This window comes from Ascaphus truei, chromosome 2 (genome assembly GCF_040206685.1).
Source record: "Ascaphus truei isolate aAscTru1 chromosome 2, aAscTru1.hap1, whole genome shotgun sequence".
In the NCBI taxonomy this organism is placed as follows: domain Eukaryota; kingdom Metazoa; phylum Chordata; class Amphibia; order Anura; family Ascaphidae; genus Ascaphus; species Ascaphus truei.
This window is the reverse complement of record NC_134484.1, coordinates 193,833,633-193,857,625: the sequence shown is the minus strand read 5'-3', so window position 1 is coordinate 193,857,625 and position 23,993 is coordinate 193,833,633. Positions and strand designations below refer to the sequence as shown.

The window sequence follows — 23,993 nt, the reverse complement described above, 5'->3', positions numbered from 1 at the left end:
GTAAGATATAGTGGGCTACCTATCCTTCTCCTACTGGAGTAAGCCCTGTTAAGGGCAGGCGCCAGTAGTAATCATGGGGTTTTCCCCCCGCACAAGCCCTGCCTTGAGTGATGGAGACAGGCCTCTGACTCTGAGTGCAGGCCTGAGTCAGGGGGGAGGTCCTGCTGACATCATGAGGGGTGGGGCTGTATCTATTTAGTGGGCTGCTCCTGTGTGTGTCTGGTTCAGTCTGTTGGAGTTCATTCGGTGAGAGTTCAGGCTGTGGATGTCAGTCTGTTGGAGAGTGAAGTCTGTTGGAGTTGTGAGAGTGAAGAGTGCTGAAACAGAGAGAGCATGGTCTGGGAGTTCAAGGAAACAGGAGAGAAGACACTCAGCCATACTGATTAGAGCTGATAGCACTGTAGTGCTGTGGACCAATGCCCCTCACCCTGCTGAGGGGGTGAGGGGGGGGGGAGATCTAACCTCACCCAGAGAGTATATCCTGGAGGTGGGGGTTGGGGTATTGAAGCCCCAAACAGCCCATCCTGCTAGGGAACAGCCTGGAGGAGAGGAGTGGAGGAATATACCGGTACATTTGGAAGCACTGCTGTACATGAACTGCTGCTGCTGTGTGCTGTATCATTGTTGCAAGGACAATAAAGACATTGCTGCTATTTTACATAAAGACTGTGTGTGAGTTTAAGATCACTCGCCCTGGGACCAGGGCTTCTTCTGGGAGGATCTTAACCTATCCTTATAGGTCTCGTCAGAAGATGGAGGCGCTGCACCGTTGCTAAAGAAGATGGAGGCATATACCCCAGAAGCCTGTCCCTGTTATCCCCCATACCAACGTGGGAGACTCAGGCCCTCCTGTTCCAAGCAGGTATGCACCACCCAATTACATGTAGCGAGCCCTCACTACACCTTAGAGGTCCAATCTGCGACCGGGGGGGGGGGAACATGGGCTACATATATATAATCAAAAAATAAATAGATGATACCGTTCTGTAGCTAATGAAATGCTTTTATTTGTGCGAGCTTTCGAGATACACTGATCTCTTCTTCCGGCGATGATGTTACATATATATATATATATATATACACACACACACTATCTTGTACTCCAATTTTTGCCCAACTTGATTAAGGACTCATTTTTACCAGTCGCGAACTGCCCATTTGCGCCCACGCAATCAGTTTATGCTACAGCTGCACATTCATTAGCCAACTCTAAATCGGGCTCTTTGCGTACATTTTGCTCCAAAATTGCCTTCGTGCATAGACCCCGCAATATATCCAGCAAATGCTATAATGTTTAAATCTAGGAAATGGCAAAGGATAATCATTAATGTTACGGGTTTACAGTATGATGCAGATATTGTAAAATCTGTATGGTAAATAGCCCGCTTCATTTGCTAACTCTAACTTTTTTATTACCAGAGCCAGCATTTGTGCTTTCAACTAGTGCTTCATTAGAGGCTGGTGCAGTTTGTCAAGTCGTTTGCGACTGTGATGGTTCAGGGGATTCCTTCCCCTTCTGTCTCATCTCCTCCCATTCCCTCTCCTCTTTCCCACTCCTGTCCCGTTCCCTCTTCCCCACTGCCTCAGCGCTTACCCCGCAGGTCCCGCGTACCCACACGGTCTTCAAGTGCCTGTCCTGACGTCCCCTGCTCCCAGATACCCGTTATGCCCACGGACACTGCCTTACCTCCCCTGGCGGCTCCATCTGCTCCCTTGCCTCCTCCCGTCGGGGTGCCCGCAGCACGGCGCTCCGCGCGCCTGGTGACGCGGCCTGTGCGTGCGCTTCCTCAACTTGCAGAGGGCGCGCGCACATGCTCCTCGTCGGAGTCCCGCCGTTCCCCGGCTCCTCCTCTAGGTGCCTTCGTGCCATCTCCCTGTCACAGCCTGTGCGCGCGCACCTTCAACTTACAGAGGGCGCGCGCACACGCTCCTCTCATAGGCCCGGTCACGATCCTGACTCCTCCCAGTTCCTACAGGCCATTCCCCTGACTGTTCCTTATGTCTCCTCCTCTACTCTCCCTGTCCTATCCCGTTGTCTCCCACTTCTCTCTCTGCTCCTCCCCTCTCTCCTATTGGTGTGTCTCCCTTTATAATCCCTGTCTGTCCTCTCTATCGTCGCTCTGTGTGTGCTGACCTATGCTGTGCTCCTCCTGTGTCCCTGCTGTATCCTGCTCCTGTGTTATACTTTGGATTTCCCTGGCTTTGACCCCTGCTTGTCCTCGACTACCCTGCTCTCTGTACCCCTTGAACCTTGCTACGAACTCTACCTTGCTGCTCTCTGGAATCCTCGGACCTGGCTTTGTACCCTGACGACTCTACTCCCTGGACCCCTGGACTTTGGCACACGGGCAACCAGTAAAGGTAGAGGGGCTTCTACTGGGTACTGTCTCTCCTTGCCCCTCTCCTCCCGAAGCTCTCCCAAAGAAGTTTCTGCTTCCGGCCACATTGGAGGGTCCGAACCTTTTCGTAAAGGTTGAAGCCTTCGTCGATTCAGGATCGGGTGGTAATTTCCTGGACCAGAAGTTCACATTGGAGAATCAAATCCCCATGATCAGAAGGAAGAGCCCCATTGGCCTCGAGGCTATCGACGGACGACCTCTCCAGCCGGCATTCATCATTTGGGAGTCTATTCCTCTTACCTTGACCCTGGTTTATGGTCATAAGGAGGTAATTATCTTTGATATTTTTCAATCTCCCACGGTGCAAATTATTTTAGGATTGCCTTGGCTTCAACTCCACAATCCGCGCATTGATTGGTCCGGCACCCTGCCTCTCCAGTGGCCCTCGTCCGCAGATGCTGTTCCTGCGGGGTCCCCCGTTGCTGTGCTTGCCGGTCTGGATTCCGTTTCTTCCAATCTATTGACCCTGCCTACCGTGTACAATGAGTACTTGGATGTGTTCAACAAGGTACAAGCGGAGGTTCTTCCTCCTCATCGTCCGTACGATTGTCCTGTCGACCTCATTCCTGGGACCGTCCTGCCGAAGTCTAAATCTTATCCACTCTCCGTCCCGGAGACCGAGGCCATGACTACCTACATTCAGGAAAATTTGGAGAAGGGATTCATCCGCAATTCTACCTCCCCTGGCGGGGCTGGCTTCTTCGTTGTGAAGAAGAAGGATGGATCACTGAGGCCGTGCATTGACTTCCGCGGTCTCAATAAGACCACGGTGAAGAACCGGTATCCTTTTCAGCTCATTTCAGAACTGTTCGACCGTCTCCAGGGGGCCTCTATCTTCTCAAAACTTGACTTAAGTGGTGCCTATAATCTCATTCGCATAAGGGAGGGAGACAAGTGGAAAACAGCATTTAACACACGTTCTGGACATTATCAATATCTTGTTATGCCCTTTGGGTTGTGTAACGCTCCTGCCGTGTTTCAGGAGTTCATGAATGACATCTTCCGCGATGTATTGGGATCTTTTGTCATAGTCTACCTAGACGACATTCTTATTTTTTCTAAAAACCTGGAGGAACACATTAAACATACCAAACTCGTGCTTTCCAGGCTCCGTTCTAGTCGCCTTTATGCCAAGATGGAGAAGTGTCTGTTCCACCAGGCTTCTACTGCCTTTCTAGGCTATATCGTCTCCAGCCAAAGTTTTCCCATGGATCCAGAGAAGCTGAAGGCGGCTCTCGATTGGCCGCTCCCTAGTTCACTCAAGGCTGTGCAGTGTTTTCTTGGCTTTGCCAATTATTACAGGAAATTCATCAAAAAAATTCTTCTATTGCTCTTCCCATCACTGCATTGACCAAGAAGGGCACCGATGTCTCGTCCTGGTCACCAGAGGCCATTCGTGCCTTTGAGATTCTCAAGAAGGCGTTTGTGTCTGCTCCCATCCTTCGTCATCCGGATACCTCCCTCCCCTTCACTTTGGAGGTCGACGCCTCGGACGTAGGAGCTGGCGCAGTCCTGTCCCAGAGGGCTTCCCCTCAAGAGAAATTCCACCCTTGTGGTTTTTTTTCATGGAAATTCTCAGCGGCCGAAAGGAATTATGATGTTGGTAACCGTGAACTTTTGGCCATTAAACTGGCTCTTCAAGAATGGAGACACCTTTTGGAGGGTTCCAAAGAACCAGTTGCTATTCTCACTGACCACAAAAAAATGTTATATATTGAGGGGGCTCATCGTTTGGGTTCCCGTCAAGCTCGCTGGTCACTCTTCTTTTCCCGCTTCAACTACACCATCTCATATATTCCTGGTACCAAAAATGTCAAAGCGGACACCCTTTGTCGTCAGTTCGCCACTGAGATCGAAGCTCAGGAAATCTCGGAGCCTATTCTCCCTGCCAAGTGCATAATTTCTGCTAACAACTTCGATGTGTTGGACGAGATTAACAAGGCTCAAGCTCATATTCCCAACAGGTTCAGGGTACCGGAAGGACGTCTTTATGCAGCTCCACGCTTTCGCCATAAAGTGTTACTTTGGGGTCATTCCTCTAGAGCAGTTGGTCATCCAGGCTTCAAAAGGACTTCAGACCTCATTAAACGGACTTTTTGGTCGCCTAAAATGAATCAAGACATTCTCGAATTTACCACCGCCTGTCCTGTATGTGCCCAGAGTAAGACACCCCATCATAAACCTTCTGGACTTCTTTTGCCCTTTCCCATTCCGGAACAACCCTGGAAACACATTTCGATAGACTTCATTGTTGAGCTGCCCATTTCCAAAGGGATGAACACCATCTTGGTCGTAGTAGACAGGTTCTCTAAAGAGGCACACTTTATCCCCCTCAAGGGTCTTCCCAACTCTGCCACTTTGGCTAACGTCTTCTCCAAAGAAATTTTCAGGTTACACAGCGTTCCCATTTCTATTGTCTCGGATCGTGGGTCTCTGTTCATCTCAAAATTCTGGCGGGCCTTTTCCCAAAGACTGGGTATCTCTCTTGTTTTCCTCTGGATACCATCCACAAACCAATGGTCAAACTGAAAGGATGAACCAAACTCTTGCACAGTATCTAAGATGCTTCATTTCGGACTCACAAGATAACTGGGTGGACCTTTTGCCATGGGCCGAATTTGCCATAAATTCCCTGAAGAACGAGTCTACTCAAGAGTCTCCCTTTTTTTATCAACTTTGGCTTTCATCCCAGTAGCCTTCCCCTTTCGCCTTCCCCTTCGGGCGTTCCCGCGGCTGACTCATGTTGCCAATTTACAAGAATCCTGGAAAAAGATCCTCAAAACTTTACAAACTGCAGTTTCCAAACAAAAAAACAAGGCAGACCGTCATCGTCAAAAGGGTCCTTCCTTCAAACCTGGCGACTTGGTGTGGCTTTCGTCCAAAAATATTAGGCTCAAAACTCCATCACCCAAATTGTCCCCTAGATTCCTAGGACCGTTCAAAATATTGGAGAAAATTAATCCTGTGGCTTATCGTCTCGACCTACCTCCCACAATGAAGATTCCGTCCGTGTTCCACGTTTCCCTTCTTAAAGCCTTTATTCCCAGTCCTCATTTTCCTGAGCCTTCGCGGAGACCCAATCCGGTGTCCACCCTGGGCCAACAAGAGTATGAAGTGCAGTCTCTCATCGACTCTCGCTGGTCCAAAAATAAACTCCAGTTTCTGGTTCACTGGAAGGGCTACGGTCCAGAAGAACGTTCTTGGGTACCAGCACGTCACATCCATGCCCCTAATCTACTTCGTCAATTTCACCAAACATTTATGCTCAAACCATGGTTGGATCGCTCGGAGATCGATCTTCAAGGGGGGGATACTGTGACGGTTCAGGGGATTCCTTCTCCCTCTGTCTCATCTCCTCCCATTCCCTCTCCTCTTTTCCACTCCTGTCCCGTTCCCTCTTCCCTACTGCCTCACCGCTTACCCCGCAGGTCCCGCGTACCCACATGGTCCTCAAGTGCCTGTCCTGACGTCCCCTGCTCCCAGATACCTGTTATGCCCACGGACACTGCCTTACCTCCCCTGGCGGCTCCATCCGCTCCCTTGCCTCCTCCCGTCGGGGTGCCCGCAGCACGGCGCTACGCGCACCTGGTGACGCAGCCTGTGCGTGCGCTTCCTCAACTTGCGGAGGGCGCGCGCACATGCTCCTCGTCGGAGTCCCGCCGTTCCCCCGGCTCCTCCTCTAGGTGCCTCCGTGCCATCTCCCTGTCACAGCCTGTGCGCGCGAACCTTCAATTTACAGAGGGCGCGCGCACACGCTCCTCTCATAGGGCCCGGTCACGATCCTGACTCCTCCTCCCAGTCCCTACAGGCCATTCCCCTGACTGTTCCTTCTGTCTCCTCCTCTACTCTCCCTGTCCTATCCCCGTTTTCTCCCACTTCTGTCTCTGCTCCTCCCCTCTCTCCTATTGGTGTGTCTCCCTTTATAATCCCTGTCTGTCCTCTCTATCGTCGCTCTGTGTGTGCTGACCTATGCTGTGCTCCTCCTGTGTCCCTGCTGTATCCTGCTCCTGTGTTATACTTTGGATTTCCCTGGCTTTGACCCCTGCTTGTCCTCGACTACCCTGCTCTCTGTACCCCTTGAACCTTGCTACGAACTCTACCTTGCTGCTCTCTGGAATCCTCGGACCTGGCTTTGTACCCTGACGACTCTACTCCCTGGACCCCTGGACTTTGGCACACGGGCAACCAGTAAAGGTAGAGGGGCTTCTACTGGGTACTGTCTCTCCTTGCCCCTCTCCTCCCGAAGCTCTCCCAAAGAAGTTTCTGCTTCCGGCCACATTGGAGGGTCCGAACCTTTTCGTAAAGGTTGAAGCCTTCGTCGATTCAGGATCGGGTGGTAATTTCCTGGACCAGAAGTTCACATTGGAGAATCAAATCCCCATGATCAGAAGGAAGAGCCCCATTGGCCTCGAGGCTATCGACGGACGACCTCTCCAGCCGGCATTCATCATTTGGGAGTCTATTCCTCTTACCTTGACCCTGGTTTATGGTCATAAGGAGGTAATTATCTTTGATATTTTTCAATCTCCCACGGTGCAAATTATTTTAGGATTGCCTTGGCTTCAACTCCACAATCCGCGCATTGATTGGTCCGGCACCCTGCCTCTCCAGTGGCCCTCGTCCGCAGATGCTGTTCCTGCGGGGTCCCCCGTTGCTGTGCTTGCCGGTCTGGATTCCGTTTCTTCCAATCTATTGACCCTGCCTACCGTGTACAATGAGTACTTGGATGTGTTCAACAAGGTACAAGCGGAGGTTCTTCCTCCTCATCGTCCGTACGATTGTCCTGTCGACCTCATTCCTGGGACCGTCCTGCCGAAGTCTAAATCTTGTCCTCGACTACCCTGCTCTCTGTACCCCTTGAACCTTGCTACGAACTCTACCTTGCTGCTCTCTGGAATCCTCAGACCAGGCTTTGTACCCTGACGACTCTACTCTCTGGACCCCTGGACATTGGCACACGGACACGACCATTCTTACTCTAATACCAACAGACGTTGCAAGTATCATTAACTACTTCCTCAACAGGCCCAGCAACACTATACCACACTCCGGGCGTTCTCCCACTGCTGTGGGTGAGTGGTGTAATACCGTTCCCACCTCAGTACTAGGGTCTTGCCAGGTCTGCGGGCATACAGACGTGACAGCGACTAAGTGAGAGTCCGTGAATCATACAAATGTAGCGAGACTTGCCGTCTCCAGAGCTGCATCCTGAAAAGCTTAAAGCCGCTGCTCTGGAGATAGTGCTGCGGTGGAGGGTACATGCTTCCGAATCAGAGCTCCCGCAGCGAGAATCTCCAGCACTGGGGAATTTGCGGTCACGATTCCGCGGTTAGTCCCCATGCCGGAATCATTAAGGCCGCGGCCAGCGTGGGATGGCGCACGAGTGCTGTGACATCAGGCACTGGGCGATTCCTGGCCAGATAGTCGCACACTCGTGGGGGGGTTGCGTGTCGGGGGGCGCGGCTATGACATCACAGAGCTGGTTCGCGCTCATTGGGCGAACCGCTCATGTGACGTACCAGCGTGCGGCCAAATCAAATTGATTTGTTTCTCTGAGCACCGTGCGCTCACGTGCGCATAAACCCGCACGCTGATCAAACACATTGTCTTAATGTGTTGGATCGTGCTGAGCTTGAGCATGCGTGCTCACTCTCAACCTGGACGAGCCCTTAGTCTTGATACATCTGTGACCACAGTGCATTGCTGAGGTTGACATACATCAATTTATTTCCAGGGATTATGCTTATTAGGGCATTGCACCTGTATACCCTATTTCCCAGCCCTGGAGTGAACATCAGCAAGGGAAGAGATGGATGTACTAATCATGAAGAAGTAAATCATTAAGATTCCAGTGGGGAATCTCAGTGCTTTTATTTATGTTGTACACAGAAGTAATACGTTGAGAGTTTACCTCTCGTTTCAAGTATAATATGTCCTGGGTACAGAGTTATGATGACAGATACATGGTAGGGTGAACAGGGTTATACATTATTATTATATAAAGACATTGCATTACATTAGGTTATACATTAAATATGAAGACATTGCAGTTAGAGATAAAAATAAGTTATAGGCGTATGTAACAGTTACAGACCAGATTAAAATGTGAGACAGCTTTAATTTTGAAAGAACTTAGACTGGTGGTGGTTTTGAGAGTCTCAGGTAGGTTGTTCCAGATGTGAGGTGCACAGTAAAAAAAGGAGCAGCGGCCGGATACTTTGTTGAACCTTGGGACCATGAAAAGTTCTTTGGCAGGGGCGTAGCTATAGCCCGGGCAAAGCCCAGGGGCCCACGTTCCTGGGGGGGGGCGCTCTATCCCCATCGCTGGTGATGGCGACGGGCCCCGGCATTGAACAGAAGCTGTGACACAGTCAGAGCAGGAAAGCAGGAGAGGAGCGCGCTCTGGCAGCAGACACCGGAAGTAAGAAAGACTTCCGGGTCACACCACTAGAGCGCGCTCCTCTCCTGCTCAGCTGTGTAACAGCTGCTGATTTCTCTGAAGGCTCCTCTGTTTAACAGACCACCCACAGGTAGGCATGGGGGAGGAGAGGGGAGAGAGCTGATGATGATGGGAGAGAGGTGATGATGATGGGGGGGAGGTAGAGGTGGGGATGGTGGGGGGAGAGGTGATGATTGGGGAAGAGGTGATGGTGGTGGGGGGGAGGTGATGGTGGGGGGGAGAGGTGATGATGGTGGGGGGAGAGGTGATGATGGTGGGGGGAAAGGTGATGATGGTGGGGGAGAGGTGATGATGGTGGGGGGAGAGGTGATGGTGGGGGGGAGGGGGTGAGGGGAGAGGTGATGGTGGGGGGGGAGGAGGTGGTGATGGTGGGGGGGAGAGGTGATGATGGTAGGGAGAGGGGATGGTGGGGAGAGTGGATGATGGTGGGTGTGACAGTGAAGGGGTTAACCAGGCTCACTGATAAAGGTTCAGCCCACTTGGTTACCCCTGAACCTAGAGTGTCAGCTCTTGGACCCAGATGTCAGAAATGTATCACTGTGACTGTGTGCAAATTATGCGACATTAAAGATTTATTTGTGTTTTGCCTTTCCTGGGGTGCTGGGACCGGGAGATTTCTAGGCTGTAAGTTTCAGTGTGGGTTTGCCGGAGAAAGTCTTTACAGAATGTGTCTATGTATCGGGGTTCCGGAGTTATGGGATACCCCAGGAGTTGGATCTGGGAATCGAGTGAGATTCTCGGATGCAGCAAAGCACATTGCTTGGGGCAAAGTCTGACTCTGAAAACGTTATTACGACTCACCGCCAGGATTCCTGCGCAGCATCTTCCAGACAAGGTAAACGGGCATGAATGGGTTAATGTATACCTGCAATCATACACGAGGTCCCTAGTATAAGGAGAGGTGCCCAGATACATGCCCAGGTACCCTGAACCTGGTATAGGGGTCTGTGCGGAGTCCTGACTTGAAAGCCTCAGAGATGCCAAGGTGTTAGAACAGGAGGGGTACACCAGTTCTGCTTGAGTACCCGCATCCTGGGCTAACACAGGGCTATCCGGCCATCATTTGCCAGAGCCCAGACTTTGTGGAGCCTGCACAGTGGGTTGGCTCAGTATGCAAAGAGGCAGAGGTGCCAGGTTGGCGCATGCCTCTTTGCAGAATGAAAAAAGTTGCCCACCCGGCTTTACAACACCGACAAATCGGTGATTGTCAGGCAGGGAAATTCCCACGCTCTATATGGCTGTAGAGGTTTGTGAATGGGACCCTGAAACCCATAAGAAATCTTGCAGCCAATGAGGAGCGCGAATTCCAAGTGCCAAACCATCAGCAGCAAATTCAAAGATGCTCTGTGCTGAATAGACACGAACCGGCTTCAAAGATTTTGACTCAAGAATTCTTCTAAGTCCCACTTCTGAAGAACGTAGTGGTCGCGTCTGGCATTGCAAGCCGAAAACAGTTCCAGGACTTTTGTGAGTACCTACCGGTCATTGGAAAAGGCTCCTACAGAGGTCATTTTTGTGAATTTCGTTTAAAGGATAGTTTTATTCGTTAGCCCCGTTCCCAGAAAGTGTGTTAAATTGTGTGTATATCTTTTCCTGAAATAAATTACAATTTATTTTACCTCCTTACTTTGCTCAATCAATGATCCTGGTATAAAATGGTGTTGATAAACCTGGTCTCCCGTGACAGGCTTACAGTGGGGGGGGGGGGGGGGGAGAGGTGATGATGATGGTGGGGGGGGAGAGATGATGATGAGGGAGAGGTGATGATTGTGAAGGGGGAGCGAGGTGATGATGGTGGGAGAGATGTGATGATGGAGGGGGAGAGATGATGAGAGAGATGGGGAGGAGGGGGAGAGATGATGAAAATAGGGAGAGATGATTATTATGATGGGGAGGGGGAGAAATAATGAGGAGGGATGAAGAGAGAGAGAGAGAGGGGAGAGGAGAGGGGAGGAAGAAAAAAATTGCAGTCAGAATTCATATTAATGGGGCCCTGAAATTGTTTTGGCCATGTCTAGCTACACCACTGTACCTTGGAGCAACGGTGCGCAAAGGGGGAGATAGATTTTTCTGGGGGGTCGAGGGTAGTTGCAGAGGCTCTGCGCTCTTCCCCAAGGCATTTAAATTAAATGCCGGGGGTTCGCGTGAAGCCTCTGTAACCAACTTACCGGGTTTCAGTAGTTTGTTGTGCCGCATCGCCATAGCAACAGGGTCGTGTGACGTCACACCCGGCATCATTTGACGCCAGTCAAACAGTAAGGAGGGCGCAAGTAGCTGCGGGAGCAGGCAGGGGGGCGCAGCTCAAAAAGTTTGCGCTACCCTGCCTTGGAGTCAGATTGTATTGTATTGTATGTCTTTATTTATATAGCGCCATTAATGTACATAGCGCTTCACAGTAGTAATACATGTGGTAATCAAATAAATAACAGATAATATAAATAACAGATCATGGGAATAAGTGCTTTAGACATAAAAGTAACATTAAGGAAGAGGAGTCCCTGCCCCGAGGAGCTTACAGTCTAATTGGTAGGTAGGGAGAACGTACAGAGACAGTAGGAGGGAGTTCTGGTAAGTGCGTCTGCAGGGGGCCAAGCTTTATGTATCTCACAGATCTCAGGTGAGATCTTGTGAGATCAGGTGGCGTTGTGAAAATAGTCTCCAAATCCTTTCAGTGTTAAAAAGGCATTACCAACATAAAACTAATGCATGCTTAACCTCTGTTAAATAAACGTGGAAAGCTACAGTATACTTTCTATTGGACAGTCTTTTGTATAGTACCTGGTCTTCCTCTAGGGATTGAAAGTATTGTCATGGTAAGATCGGACAGTGTGTTACACATGCTCACATACAATTAGAGAGCATTATATCAGAAAAGAGACACGTAGTGGCTTATATACTGAAGCCGTTTTGACAAGAATCAAACAGATATCATCTTTAAACCAGCAAGATATTTGCTGTTTTTTTTATTTAATAAATCAATTGTGTAGTATTAGATAATAATGACTGCATTTTTAAAATAATTTTTTTCCCCAACTCTAATGCCTTTTTTTAATGAGTTTTCATAATGTACTGAACATCCTTTGGCTGCTACAGTAACCATTTAGAAAGTCACATCCACTTCTTCTTGAAAAAGGCTCTCACACATTTCTTTGCGCTGCTCTTTGGCAAAAAGTATTACAAACAGATCTGTTGCTGTTTTCCCAGCAGCAGACTGTCTATTGCTGCGCTGAAAGCTGTAACAATAATATGTTACATTGCAGCTGTAGCATGTCACATTTCCATAGCCCTGGGAGGAAGATACTGTATTTGCAGATCGATCACAGGAGAATGGATCGATCGGCAGTCTAGGTAATTATTTCTCATTGAATCTATTCAATAGCTGCATATAGTTAAAAAAAAGTGTAGCCAGGTCTGCTGATTTAAGGGAATGTAACACAAAATACAATCGAGCTATGAGTCAAACTTGACAGTTGAGTTACCAAATGATACATGTATTTCAGGCTCACATCACCCCTTTGTCTGATGTGCTTATTTGTAGCACCAACGGATAAATAATTTTCTCTGTGCTTCTGATTATCAAAACATTGCAGCATAGTCTGACTGGAAAAAAAATGATGAACCAATAAAATAGAATTTATAGGAAGTTATTATATCCCCTAACCAGTATATAAGATAATTGTGTTGCATGAGACTGAGAAAGGGATTCAAACGTGGGTCTCCCACTTCAAATCCAATGTTGTTGCCCTTATGCCAAAAAGGCCATGTTTTATTTGCACAAATGCACTTGTTGACTTCAGAAAACCAGTGTGCACCTACCTGGGCACCCACATCCTTCTATTTCTGGTATCTTGGTTACCTAATGTACCGCCAAAACAAACAGTGCCTTATCCCAGAAGTCTTCGAGACACACACTAGGACAATGGCACTCTGTTACTTCCTCAAGGCAGGATACATTAAAGACCTACAGCCCACTACCTTGGCCAATTTCCAGAACCACTGCTATCTGCTCCAGATCCTCCTGCACTTCATGGACCACTAGACCACAGTTCTTTCCTGCCACACTTTCTACGTTGTCTGAAGATAGGGGGGGAAGAGAGAGTGCACATGCTATTAACCCCTTTTGCTGCCAAATGGGGCTGCAGTTAGGTGTTTCTATTGCTTGTCATCCACATATTGTAACCATTATGGTTTGAACCTGGAGAAGATGAGAAGACTGGTGGATAAAACACTAGTCTCTGTTAAGTGAAAGAGAAATTGGCTCAGTTTGGGACTAGAACTAGCTACTAGAGAAGTAACTTGATGCCCCTGACCCCAATGTCTCCAGTATGAAATATTAAACTTAAACATTTTTAAAACAGGGTTGATCTGTATTGTCCTATGAGTTACAACTTTGCATAAATCGTCAGGGCTGGTAGAATAAAAACATAAAAATATGTGCATGCAAGCTTTATATGTGTGTAAAGGGATGTGTTAACTTTTTATGAACACCATGATAATTAATTCCAGAATGGAAAAGAAACTACCAACATTATAAAACCCATTCTTTTTTGGCAAACTTGACGAAACATATTATCACAGATGACAATTGTAGATTTAAAAATATAAAACGTAGAAATGTCATATGTTTATTTTTAAACCATTTAGTTAGGATTTGTAACAACACACAGTCCCTGCAAGCTCAGAACCCAACACACACACAAGTATATGTGTGTGTGTTGGGTTCTGAGCTTGCAGGGACTGTGCGCAAAACTGATTTAAAATAGTGTTGCAATGATATATATATATAAATCAGTTTTGCGCACCTTATACATTTAAATGATTATATATATACACATATATACATATACACATATACACAGTCATGTGAAAAAGAAAGTACACCCTCTTTGAATTTCATGGTTTTACATATCAGGACATAATAACAATCATCTGTTCCTTAGCAGGCCTACAAATTAGGTAAATGCAACCTCAGATGAACAACAACACATGACATATTACACCATGTAATTGTTTTTACCATGTAATTGTTATTATGCCCTGATATGTAAAACCATGGAATTCAAAGAGGGTGTACTTTATTTTTCACATGACTGTGTGTGTGTGTGTGTGTGTGTGTGTGTGTGTGTGTGTGTGTGTGTGTGTGTGTGTGTGTGTGTGTGTGTGTGTGTGTGTGTGTGTGTGTGTGTGGCGCAAAACTGATTTAAAATAGTGTTGCAATGATGTCTATGAGTGCTGCCACAATGTAATGGGTGTACACCACCCCAAAGAGAATACAAAGTGCAAAAAAACCCACAAAAGGCGCTAATCAGAGACACCAGTGCATGGATATACAACACCTAAAGGATAAATACGTGAACATGTCCTATATTCAAATTCTACAACGAGATGTACCTATAAATGAAAAAGATACCATTATGGTGAAGTACGTTTATGAATAAAATTATTCCGCAAGCAACAGAGGCTAGGCATCTAGTAGGGCCCCAGAAGAAGTCTAAACTCAGACGAAACTAGTAGGGTGTCTCTTAGTAGAGCAGTAGAGAAGAAGAAGCAGGCACACGGTCTTAATCAGCAGTGAAAGGGTTTAATGTGCCAAGAAATCCAACGTTTCGGCAGTATTACTGCCTTTCTCAAGGTGTAGGCTACCAGATATCAGTGAACAACATATATTTATACATATACCCCCCCCCCCCCCTCTGGTACTCACCCCTCCCTGCTCGGCTTCACAGTCACGACGTCAATGCCCACGTGATGACGTCAGCGCGCCTGCGTGGCGCTCCTTGATGACGTCAGACGTCGTGGTGTTGGTCCCTGGTAGCAGAGCACTGAGCTGCCCTGGGAGGAAATAACTGCCACACCACACACCAGGATGTCGACGCCCCCGCGATGACATTAGCCGTCGGGGAGGGGGGGGGTGGAGTTGGAGAGGGGTAGCAGGTCTCCACCAGTGCAGTACTCACTGGTGCTGTGCTAGAGACAAAGGAACACAGTCTGAGCAGGGAGGACTGAGATCCCAATACATCACCCTGTAAGTGCAAATAAACAGAAACAAGTCAAGCATATGTGACATGTATACAAACACCATATTCCTGTGTAATAAAAACAATGAACTATAAGCTGCAGATGACTCTACCCTGATGGACTATAATGCCCTAAGTATATAGTATATACCCATAACAGAAAAGAGCAGTACATCATAATACTATAATAGCATACATCTATGTAGGGGGTAGGGAAGAGGGGGGGGGAGGAAGGACAGGGGAGATGTGGGGGGAAAAGGGGGAGGGAAAGCTGTGGCGGGGGGGGGGGAGGAATGGGCAAGAGGGGTGGGATGTAGGGCGATCTCCCACACTGGATAGAAGCGTAGTCCATTTTCACAGAAAGTCTGTGTCTGTAAGATCACGAGCAGAGAGGATAAAATCAAACCAGCCATTGGAGATCTGCGTGATCTGTGGTCACAGGCAGGGTCGGCAACAGGAAGGCAGGAGCAAGGCAGGGGAGCATGGACTTAGACTAGGGAGCAGGACTGGGACTTGCTAGCAGGAAACAGACTGGGGCAAGCTAGTACAATAGCAAGGGCCCTTAATATGAACAGGACTCAAAACAGGAACATATACAGATCAGGGCAGAGGGAGTCTGGACATTAAATAAAGGCAAAGGAGAAACAGTAAACTATAAGGACAGAGGACAGGAGCAACAATGAGACAGACAGAGGAAACCCAGAGCAGACAGGAAACAGCAGCACACCCGGTGGACAGAGAAAGGAGTTTGGAGAGAGGGAGATCTAGGAAAATATGTCAGGGCTTTTTCCTGAGTAAGAGGTTAGTGACCCCTCCCTGTTTTATAACTTGCCCTTCCCACTTTTTATTTTTTTTTCCAAATATTTTTATTGGGTGGTTACACAATTACATACATATAACAATATTTACATCCCAATACAGAGAAACATTTTCCAATTTTTGTAGAAGAGGGGCAGCCCTTCCCACTTTTTAAGTAGCAGGTGTTTTCATGCACCTGTGGATAAATGGTCTATTAAGACATTTCGCAGGTAGTGTTAGGACATGCAAAGGGGTCATGCCGTTATGTGGCTGCAGGCTTATAACGCTTTGGCCAAAGTGCTTGGCTAACTGATGAACAGATAAGTATTTAACTACTGTATATTATCTTTAACAGTGCATGGAATGTCTTGTATATAATGTGTAACCCTGTTCACTTAATGGAACTATGTATTTGTAACCATGAATTTGTCATCATAACTCTATGCCCAGGACATACTTGAAAACGAGAGGTAACTCTCAATGTATTACTTCCTGGTAAAACATTTTATAAATAAATAAATATACGTTGTCATTTGGATGTTGCGTTGCAGCGTTTTTTTTTTTTTGTATACTGAGTTTTTAAGGAAATGGATGAGTTATGGGACAGTTAACCTTGCATTTCAGAAAACCAAAAATATTTCTTTAACAAATATTTTTTAAATGAACCTGGATATTTTCAGCATATATTACCAGTCTAACGTTAATTTTCACGGGTCAACATGATTTTTCTCCAATAAGTTATATCCCTTTAACTTTTGTTGTACATATATATATACATACACTATGTTCATCTAAATTCCTTTCTGTTTTTTTTGCAGGCCCAATGAGCGTAGTAACTGAAAGACACGGGACTATTGTAACGATTGGAATTAACAGGCCAGAAGCCAGAAATGCTGTAAATCCTGACACAGCGTCCCAGCTAGTCCAAGCGTTTAATGAATTTGAAAAGGACCCAGAGCTGACAGCTGCTGTTCTTCATGGAATAGGTAAAGATCCGCTAGTATTTGTTTTTGTATATTTTTGGATAGAAGGTTATTTAAAAGCAATCAATGTACCTGCTTGATACACTTCCTATATTATTTTTAGTTTTTGGCCCAGATTCCATTTCTATGGAAAGTACTGTATTCACATGCATTCATCATAGATGTTGTGATATGTGTGAAAATGTCTTGAGTTGATATGTACAACCCGATACATTTTGGAACAATGTAATCTTATTGTCACTACTTTGGCTCAGTTGTGCCACATATGTCAGCTTTGTGGTTAAAGCAGCGTCCATAGTGCAGGAGATGGCTCGAGCTATGTAGCTCGCACCGAAAACAAACACTAGGAAGCCAATGCATTAACGTATAGTGCGCGCGCTAGAGCATGTACATGCACAACGGGCAGACCGGCGCCTCGCGCTACAAAAAAGTTTGTATTTCCCACGCAACGGCTGGGTCACGTGAGCAGTTCGCCCAATGAGGGCGAACAAGCTCCATGACGTCATGACACGCCTCACTGTCGCCTCTGCCTGCAGGACAGGAAAACTCTCCTGCTGCAGGTGAGCATACGCTGCCACGAGGAGCGCGAAAGCGAGCGCGTTCCACTATAGCCGAGGCCTTAGGGAGTGTAAATAGGAGTTACATGATACAAATTCTAAGGCCTCTATTCAGAATGGTGAATGAGGTGTCTAATGGGAGTAGCAAATTCTGTATCTTTCTGCATAATTTCCCATACAAAAGTTAAGAATAACGACTCTACCAGGTACGGTGGGACATAGACCTTGCTAACAATCTGTAATGTGTACAGATTACAAAAGTATCTGGGACAAAAATGTTTTATAGTATTTACATGTTGGTCCAATAAAAGGGGGCAAAACTTGCAAAAGTAAATTGTTCTCCGTCACCAAGATGGGTTCTAGAACACTGCATTAAAAAGACCTAGAACAGAGCACTCGGCTTGTGTTGGCTTCATCCCAATTATACTGAAGCTAGAGTCTATAGAGACAAAGGGCCTATTTATTAAACTCCAATAAATCCATTTTCTTGGAAAATGGCCGTTTGTGCACAGATTTGCATGTCATTATATTCATTAAGCCCTTATTGCATTTATGAACTGTAGCAGCTTTCTCCCCCCCCCCCCCCCCCCCGGCTATTCAGTTCTGTGTGATCTGCATATTTTGTACGCAAACTCGCAAAATAAAATATTTGCAGGCTATTAATTAAGCTATTAATTAAGCTGCAAGTCCAGCACGTCTGGAAATCTCACCACCCTCAGGATGTAAGCGAAATAGGGCTTTTGCTAGGGAGGAGAAGCGAGAAGATTTATGATACAGGGTATACAGTATATTATGTAGATTAACCCAGGGGGGAGCAAACTGGGGGGCGCAAGATTTTCTGGGGGTGGGGGGGTGTCACATGACATTGTGACGTCATAAGATGCCGGTGAACAGGTAAGGGCGGGGGGGATTGAGCAGGGGGTGAGAGCTGGTAGGGGGGCTCAGACGGAAAAGTTTGCGCACCCCTAGATTACCTATTCTCAATGTGGGGAGATAACTGTGAACACACATGAAATACGGGAAATATGACAATTTAAATACGTCAAATATATTAAATTGTTTACATTTCAAACATAAAATTATTTTCCCACGTTATATAATCGATTCCTTATATGGGCTGGAACTATGTGTCGATGTTGTAATGTGGGGAAAAAAGAACATCTGACGTCATCAGCGAACTGGGGGGCGCAAACATATGGTAAAGCAAGCAATCTGATTGGTTGCTTTATTGCGTGACCTCTTTATACGTGATATGCCATAACGACGGGCCCTATATAAGGGCCACACCCTCTCATGCACCTCCGTCATCGGAGGGAGGATGGGAGTATGGGCATCCATTATGAAAATAGAAGATAAAGAAGAATATGTATACTACAGAGATCTTCAAGCAACGGAGGAGTTGAGAGCTTCAATTGACATTGAGGTTAGTTCATCGTTGGACTGGATGCTGCAAAATTGTAGCAGGCCTTCCAGCCCTAGATTAGGACCATATTGAGGCATCAGGAAGGATTTTTGCCGGCATGGTTTTTATTGCATTTTTTTGAGGAGGTTGGGGGAGGATTTTCATTTTTTAAGGCTTTTATATTTATATCATTTGGATTAATATTTGGGGTTCATTTTCTTTTCAAATGGATTAGCTCCTGTATGGTTGTGGAGCCTGACGCCTCTTATAGACCTAAACATGGATGGAGTAAGGGCACTTTTGTTATCATTTATCCCATCGGATTCAATGAACCGAACTAGGCTCTCTATAAGAGGGACTTAGAAGCATTACTGGTACTAAAGGGGTTAATTAACCTTTTATTTAATACAGAAAAGTTTTAGGTTCTGTGTGTGTGTGTATAGATGGATGGATGGATAGATGGATAGAATAGATAGATGGATAGGATAGATAGATGGATAGAATAGATAGGTGGATAGAATAGATAGATGGATAGAATAGATAGATGGATAGAATAGATAGATGGATAGAATAGATAGATGGATAGAATAGAATAGATGGATAGAATAGAATAGATGGATAGAATAGATAGATGGATAGAATAGATAGATGGATAGAATAGATAGATGGATAGAATAGATGGATAGAATAGATAGATGGATAGAATAGATAGATGGATAGAATAGATAGATGGATAGAATAGATAGATGGATAGAATAGATAGCTGGATAGAATAGAATGGATAGAATAGAATAGATGGATAGAATAGATGGATAGAATAGATAGATGGATATAATAAATGGATAGAAAAGATAGATGGATAGAATAGATAGATGGATAGAATAGATGGATAGAATAAAATAGATGAATAGATAGAATAGATGAATAGATAGAATAGATGAATAGATAGATGGATAGACTAGATGAATAGACTAGATGGATAGATGGATAGAATAGATAGATGGATAGAATAGATAGATGGATAGAATAGATAGATGGATAGAATAGAATGGATAGAATAGAATAGATGGATAGAATAGATGGATAGAATAGATAGATGGATAGAATAAATGGATAGAAAAGATAGATGGATAGAATAGATAGATGGATAGAATAGATGGATAGAATAAAATAGATGAATAGATAGAATAGATGAATAGATAGAATAGATGAATAGATAGATGGATAGACTAGATGAATAGACTAGATGGATAGATGGATAGATGGATATAATAGATAGATGGATAGGATAGATAGATGGATAGAATAGATAGATGGATAGAATAGATAGATGGATAGAATAGAATAGATGGATAGAATAGAATAGATGGATAGAATAGAATAGATGGATAGAATAGAATAGATGGATAGAATAGATAGATGGATAGAATAGATAGATGGATAGAATAGAATAGATGGATAGAATAGAATAGATGAATAGATAGAATAGATGAATAGATAGATGGATAGAATAGATAGATGGATAGAATAGATGGATAGAATAGATAGATGGATAGAATAGATGGATAGAATAGATGGATAGAATAGATAGTTGGATAGACTAGATAGATGGATAGAATAGATAGATGGATAGAATAGATAGATGGATAGAATAGATAGATGGATAGAATAGATAGATGGATAGAATAGATAGTTGGATAGAATAGATAGATGGATAGAATAGAATATATGGATAGAATAGATAGATTGATAGATTGATTAGATAGAGGGGAGGTAGGTGTTTTGGGTTGGGGGTAGTGAGGGGGGGGGGTAGAGGTAGAGTCCTGTAGGAGTAAGTAATCCCCTGTGGGGTAAAGGTGGGATGGGTTAACCATTTGTATGCCACAGTAGCTAGAAAACCAATGCCTTACAACCCTCCACAGCAGGGGTGAACAATGATTTTGGGTAGCGGGCCACTTCACAAGCTTTGGTAAGCCTAGTGGGCCACACACTTAATGTAGATAGAAAGGCTTAATAATACCTCAAAAGTCTTGCACTTGTGCATGCAGGAAATAAAGCAGATATAGTTGACTGTAAAATGTCCTTATTTATCTATCTTCGATTAACCCAGCATAATAAACCTCAGCAATTCTGGTCACATCACATAAAAAGAAACGTTTATTTTGAAGATAAATACTCACATATAAAAATAGTACAAAATGAAGGTGACGTTCCAAATAAGTTATGATATTCTTAAAGATAATATAATGTATACTTTGACTATTTTGTCTTCATAACAGATTAATAGATATTACAATATAATTATATCACTGATCTGGATTTCTTACATTGACATTAATTGAAAATTAGGTTAAAAAAAATACAAATCATTGAACACACAGACAATTGAAGCCAGGCGTCGTCTCCGTTGTTGCAAGGCCGAGTACTACTTCAAAGTGGTCATCGCCGATTTAAGTTTTGATTTATTCAATTTCATCACAGAAAATGTCTGCAAACATATGATTGTTGATCCAAACAGCACAAGCATCCTTTGGGCATGAGCCTTTAGTTTTGGAAATGTATCATCATTAAGAGCGGCATAAAAACTGGAAAGCGCCGAAAGCAATCGATCACACTGCAGGTCAATTAGCTTGAGTTGGAGGTCGAATGAGGCTTTATCAACATCAAATGAGAAATTACAGAAGACCAATGACAGGTCATTTTCGATCAATTTTAAATTCTGGAACCGGTAAGAGTTCGGCATGCAAGTCAAGTAGTGACGAAGAATACTTTTTAATGTTTTGGTCACAGACCAAGACCGTGCTGCAAAGTTGTAAAGTGGGCGAGCTGCTTGTTTCATATCTGATGAGTAAAGTAATTTCATCATAAATGCCTTGACGCTGCAATACAAATCATTTGCAAAGGACCCCTTCCCTTGCAGTTTTGAATTCAGTTAATTCACGTGGAACACGATAGCAACGGCAAATGATTCAGCCGTGAGAGATCGAAATCTTTTTGTTTCATGTCCAAAAAGGAACCAATCTCTGCTCTCAGTTCTCACACTCGTTTCAGGAGCTTTCCCAAACTGCGCCATCTAACACTTGCGTGATACAGAAGACCCGTGTGTTCGGATTCAAATTCCTCAAGTAGGGTTACAAATTGCTTGTGGTTTAATCCTCTTGGACAAATGTAGCTGACCACTATTTCAACTGTGTGCACAACATTGCTTAGATTTAGAACACTGTTACAGAGGACGTCATGGTGGATCATGCAGTGTAGGAAACCAATTTTCTGTTCAGAATTTGTTTACTTATTTGGTCTTGAAATTTTTTTTTAGCAACCCAACATTTTTACCTAGCAGATTTGCGCTTCTATCGGTGCTCACACTCAGCAATTTTTTCCACCCCACGCCTAATTTTAAGATACACTTACTAACTGCCTCCAATAACTCTTCTCCAGTTGTCCTATCTTCTGTTGATTGCATTGATGCCAGTTTTGTGAGCGAAACATTTTTGGTGATGCCTCGAATTAAAATGATTAACTCGGCTGTGTCTTGTGACATCACAACCCACATCGAGTGCCAGTGAAAAGTATTCAAAATTACTTACTTTAATTTTTAGCTGCAGATCCAGGACTTCGGAGATATCCTCGACATGTCTCACAATAGTTCGCCTTGACAAGATAATTTTCTCGAACCTGCTTTACTTGTCTGGACATAAAATAGAGGAGGAGTCAACCATACATTCCTTTACAGATTCTCCTCCAGAGAATGTCATTGGCGATTTTGTGTGCAGTCACGTAACTCACACTTGTAATACCACCATCCTGGGATGCAAATTGTTTTGTGAAAATGCTTTGCTCTTTTTGCATTGGAATAACCATCACATCAGCTTTTTTTGCCCCACTTTCTTTGCAAATTAAGCACACAACTTTTCCGCCCACACTGGTAAAATAAAGTAAAAGTCCATTCTTTGTTGAATATTCGGCATTCAGTGTCCACTTTCTTCTTCTTTGATAAAATATTTTACGAATTGACATGCTCGGGTTGTGGATGATATAAATACCTGTTTTTTATTTATTTATTTATAAAATGTTTTACCAGGAAGTAATACATTGAGAGTTACCACTCGTTGGACCTGAAACCCCTGGATGTTACCGTAAGAGGATTCTGGGTAAGGAGAATGACTGTTTTGTTTGAGACTTGGCCAGTGTAAACCTGCAAGGGATCAGTTAATGTTCCAAGGATACAATGGCAGGGGGAACAATTTCCATTCAAAGAACAGCTGCATACATTCTATTGAGCTTATCATTGCCAACGACCTTGCTAGAGACTTTGTCTTGACCAGGGAAGAATATTCATGATTGCTTTATTCTGCAGTGCACACACAGAATAAAATTGTCTATTTGCTTGTATTGATGCTGTGCTCATAATAAAAGATTTCTACTCTGTGAACACACCTCCGTGTCAGAATCACCTTTTAACAATACCGAATTTGCAAATTGGTGGCTAAAAAATTAATTTGAGTAGAAAACATAGTAAATCACAGTAACGTCCCCTTCTGTGGGAAGTACAGAGGAGGATGATGTGCTTCTCATCAAAATAACAGTGACGTGGAGAGACATCTGAGCAACAAAGTGACCTAATTATTAGATCACAGTCTCCCACACTATCAGATGCCATGGCTTGTGTCAGGTCTCGGGGCGGTCAGTGCCTGATTAAGGGATGGACACTTGCCCGGGGTGCCAATCGAAAAGGGGTGCTGCGTGCTCCAACCCCGGTGCCATCTTTAAATGTCTGAGTCCTGCACAGCCTGATTAATGTCGAAGGGCATTTACAGATGGCACATCGGAGTGGCACGCGCCTACTGGACTCGAAGCGGCACCGGAAGCGGCAGCCAGGGACATTTGACAAGGGTGCTCGGCCATGCGGGACATTGACACAGCGGCGGCTTGGGACAGGGCGCGCAGGACCTGTCCCGCGCCTCCGCTTCGTCAATGTCCCAGGTAACCAAGCGCCCTCGTCAATGTCCCAGGTAATCAGTCAATGTCCCTTGCTGCTGCTCCGACGCGCCATCTTTAAATGTCCCTCAACATTGACGAGGCAGCGCAGAACTCAGACATTTAAAGATGGGGTCGGAGCGCATGTGCGCGACAAAAAGGCAGGAATTTTGCACTTTTTTTGTCAGCGTTCCAACATCACGTAGCGGCTCGTTTCCATGACAACAGGGCATCATGTGGCATCACGTTGTTATGGCAACGCATCGTTACGTGACGATGACGCCGCAACACTGCAAGAGGGCAGACAAAAATGTTGCATGCCCGGATCGGCGTACTGTCTAATTCCGGCACGGTCAGTGGTCATATCAAATGTGACGAGATGGATGTAGGTCTCGCTGCT

General features: G+C 45.2%; 1 protein-coding gene across 1 annotated transcript in view; it reads left to right on the top strand.

The window, feature by feature from the left end:
- LOC142487058 (enoyl-CoA hydratase EchA19-like) overlaps positions 1-23,993 on the top strand; it is a 126,649-nt gene that overhangs the window by 26,316 nt on the left and 76,340 nt on the right. The window contains exon 2 of the mRNA XM_075585744.1: positions 16,493-16,660. Within this exon, the coding sequence (XP_075441859.1) occupies positions 16,493-16,660 (168 nt within the window). The remainder of the gene's footprint in view (positions 1-16,492; positions 16,661-23,993) is intronic.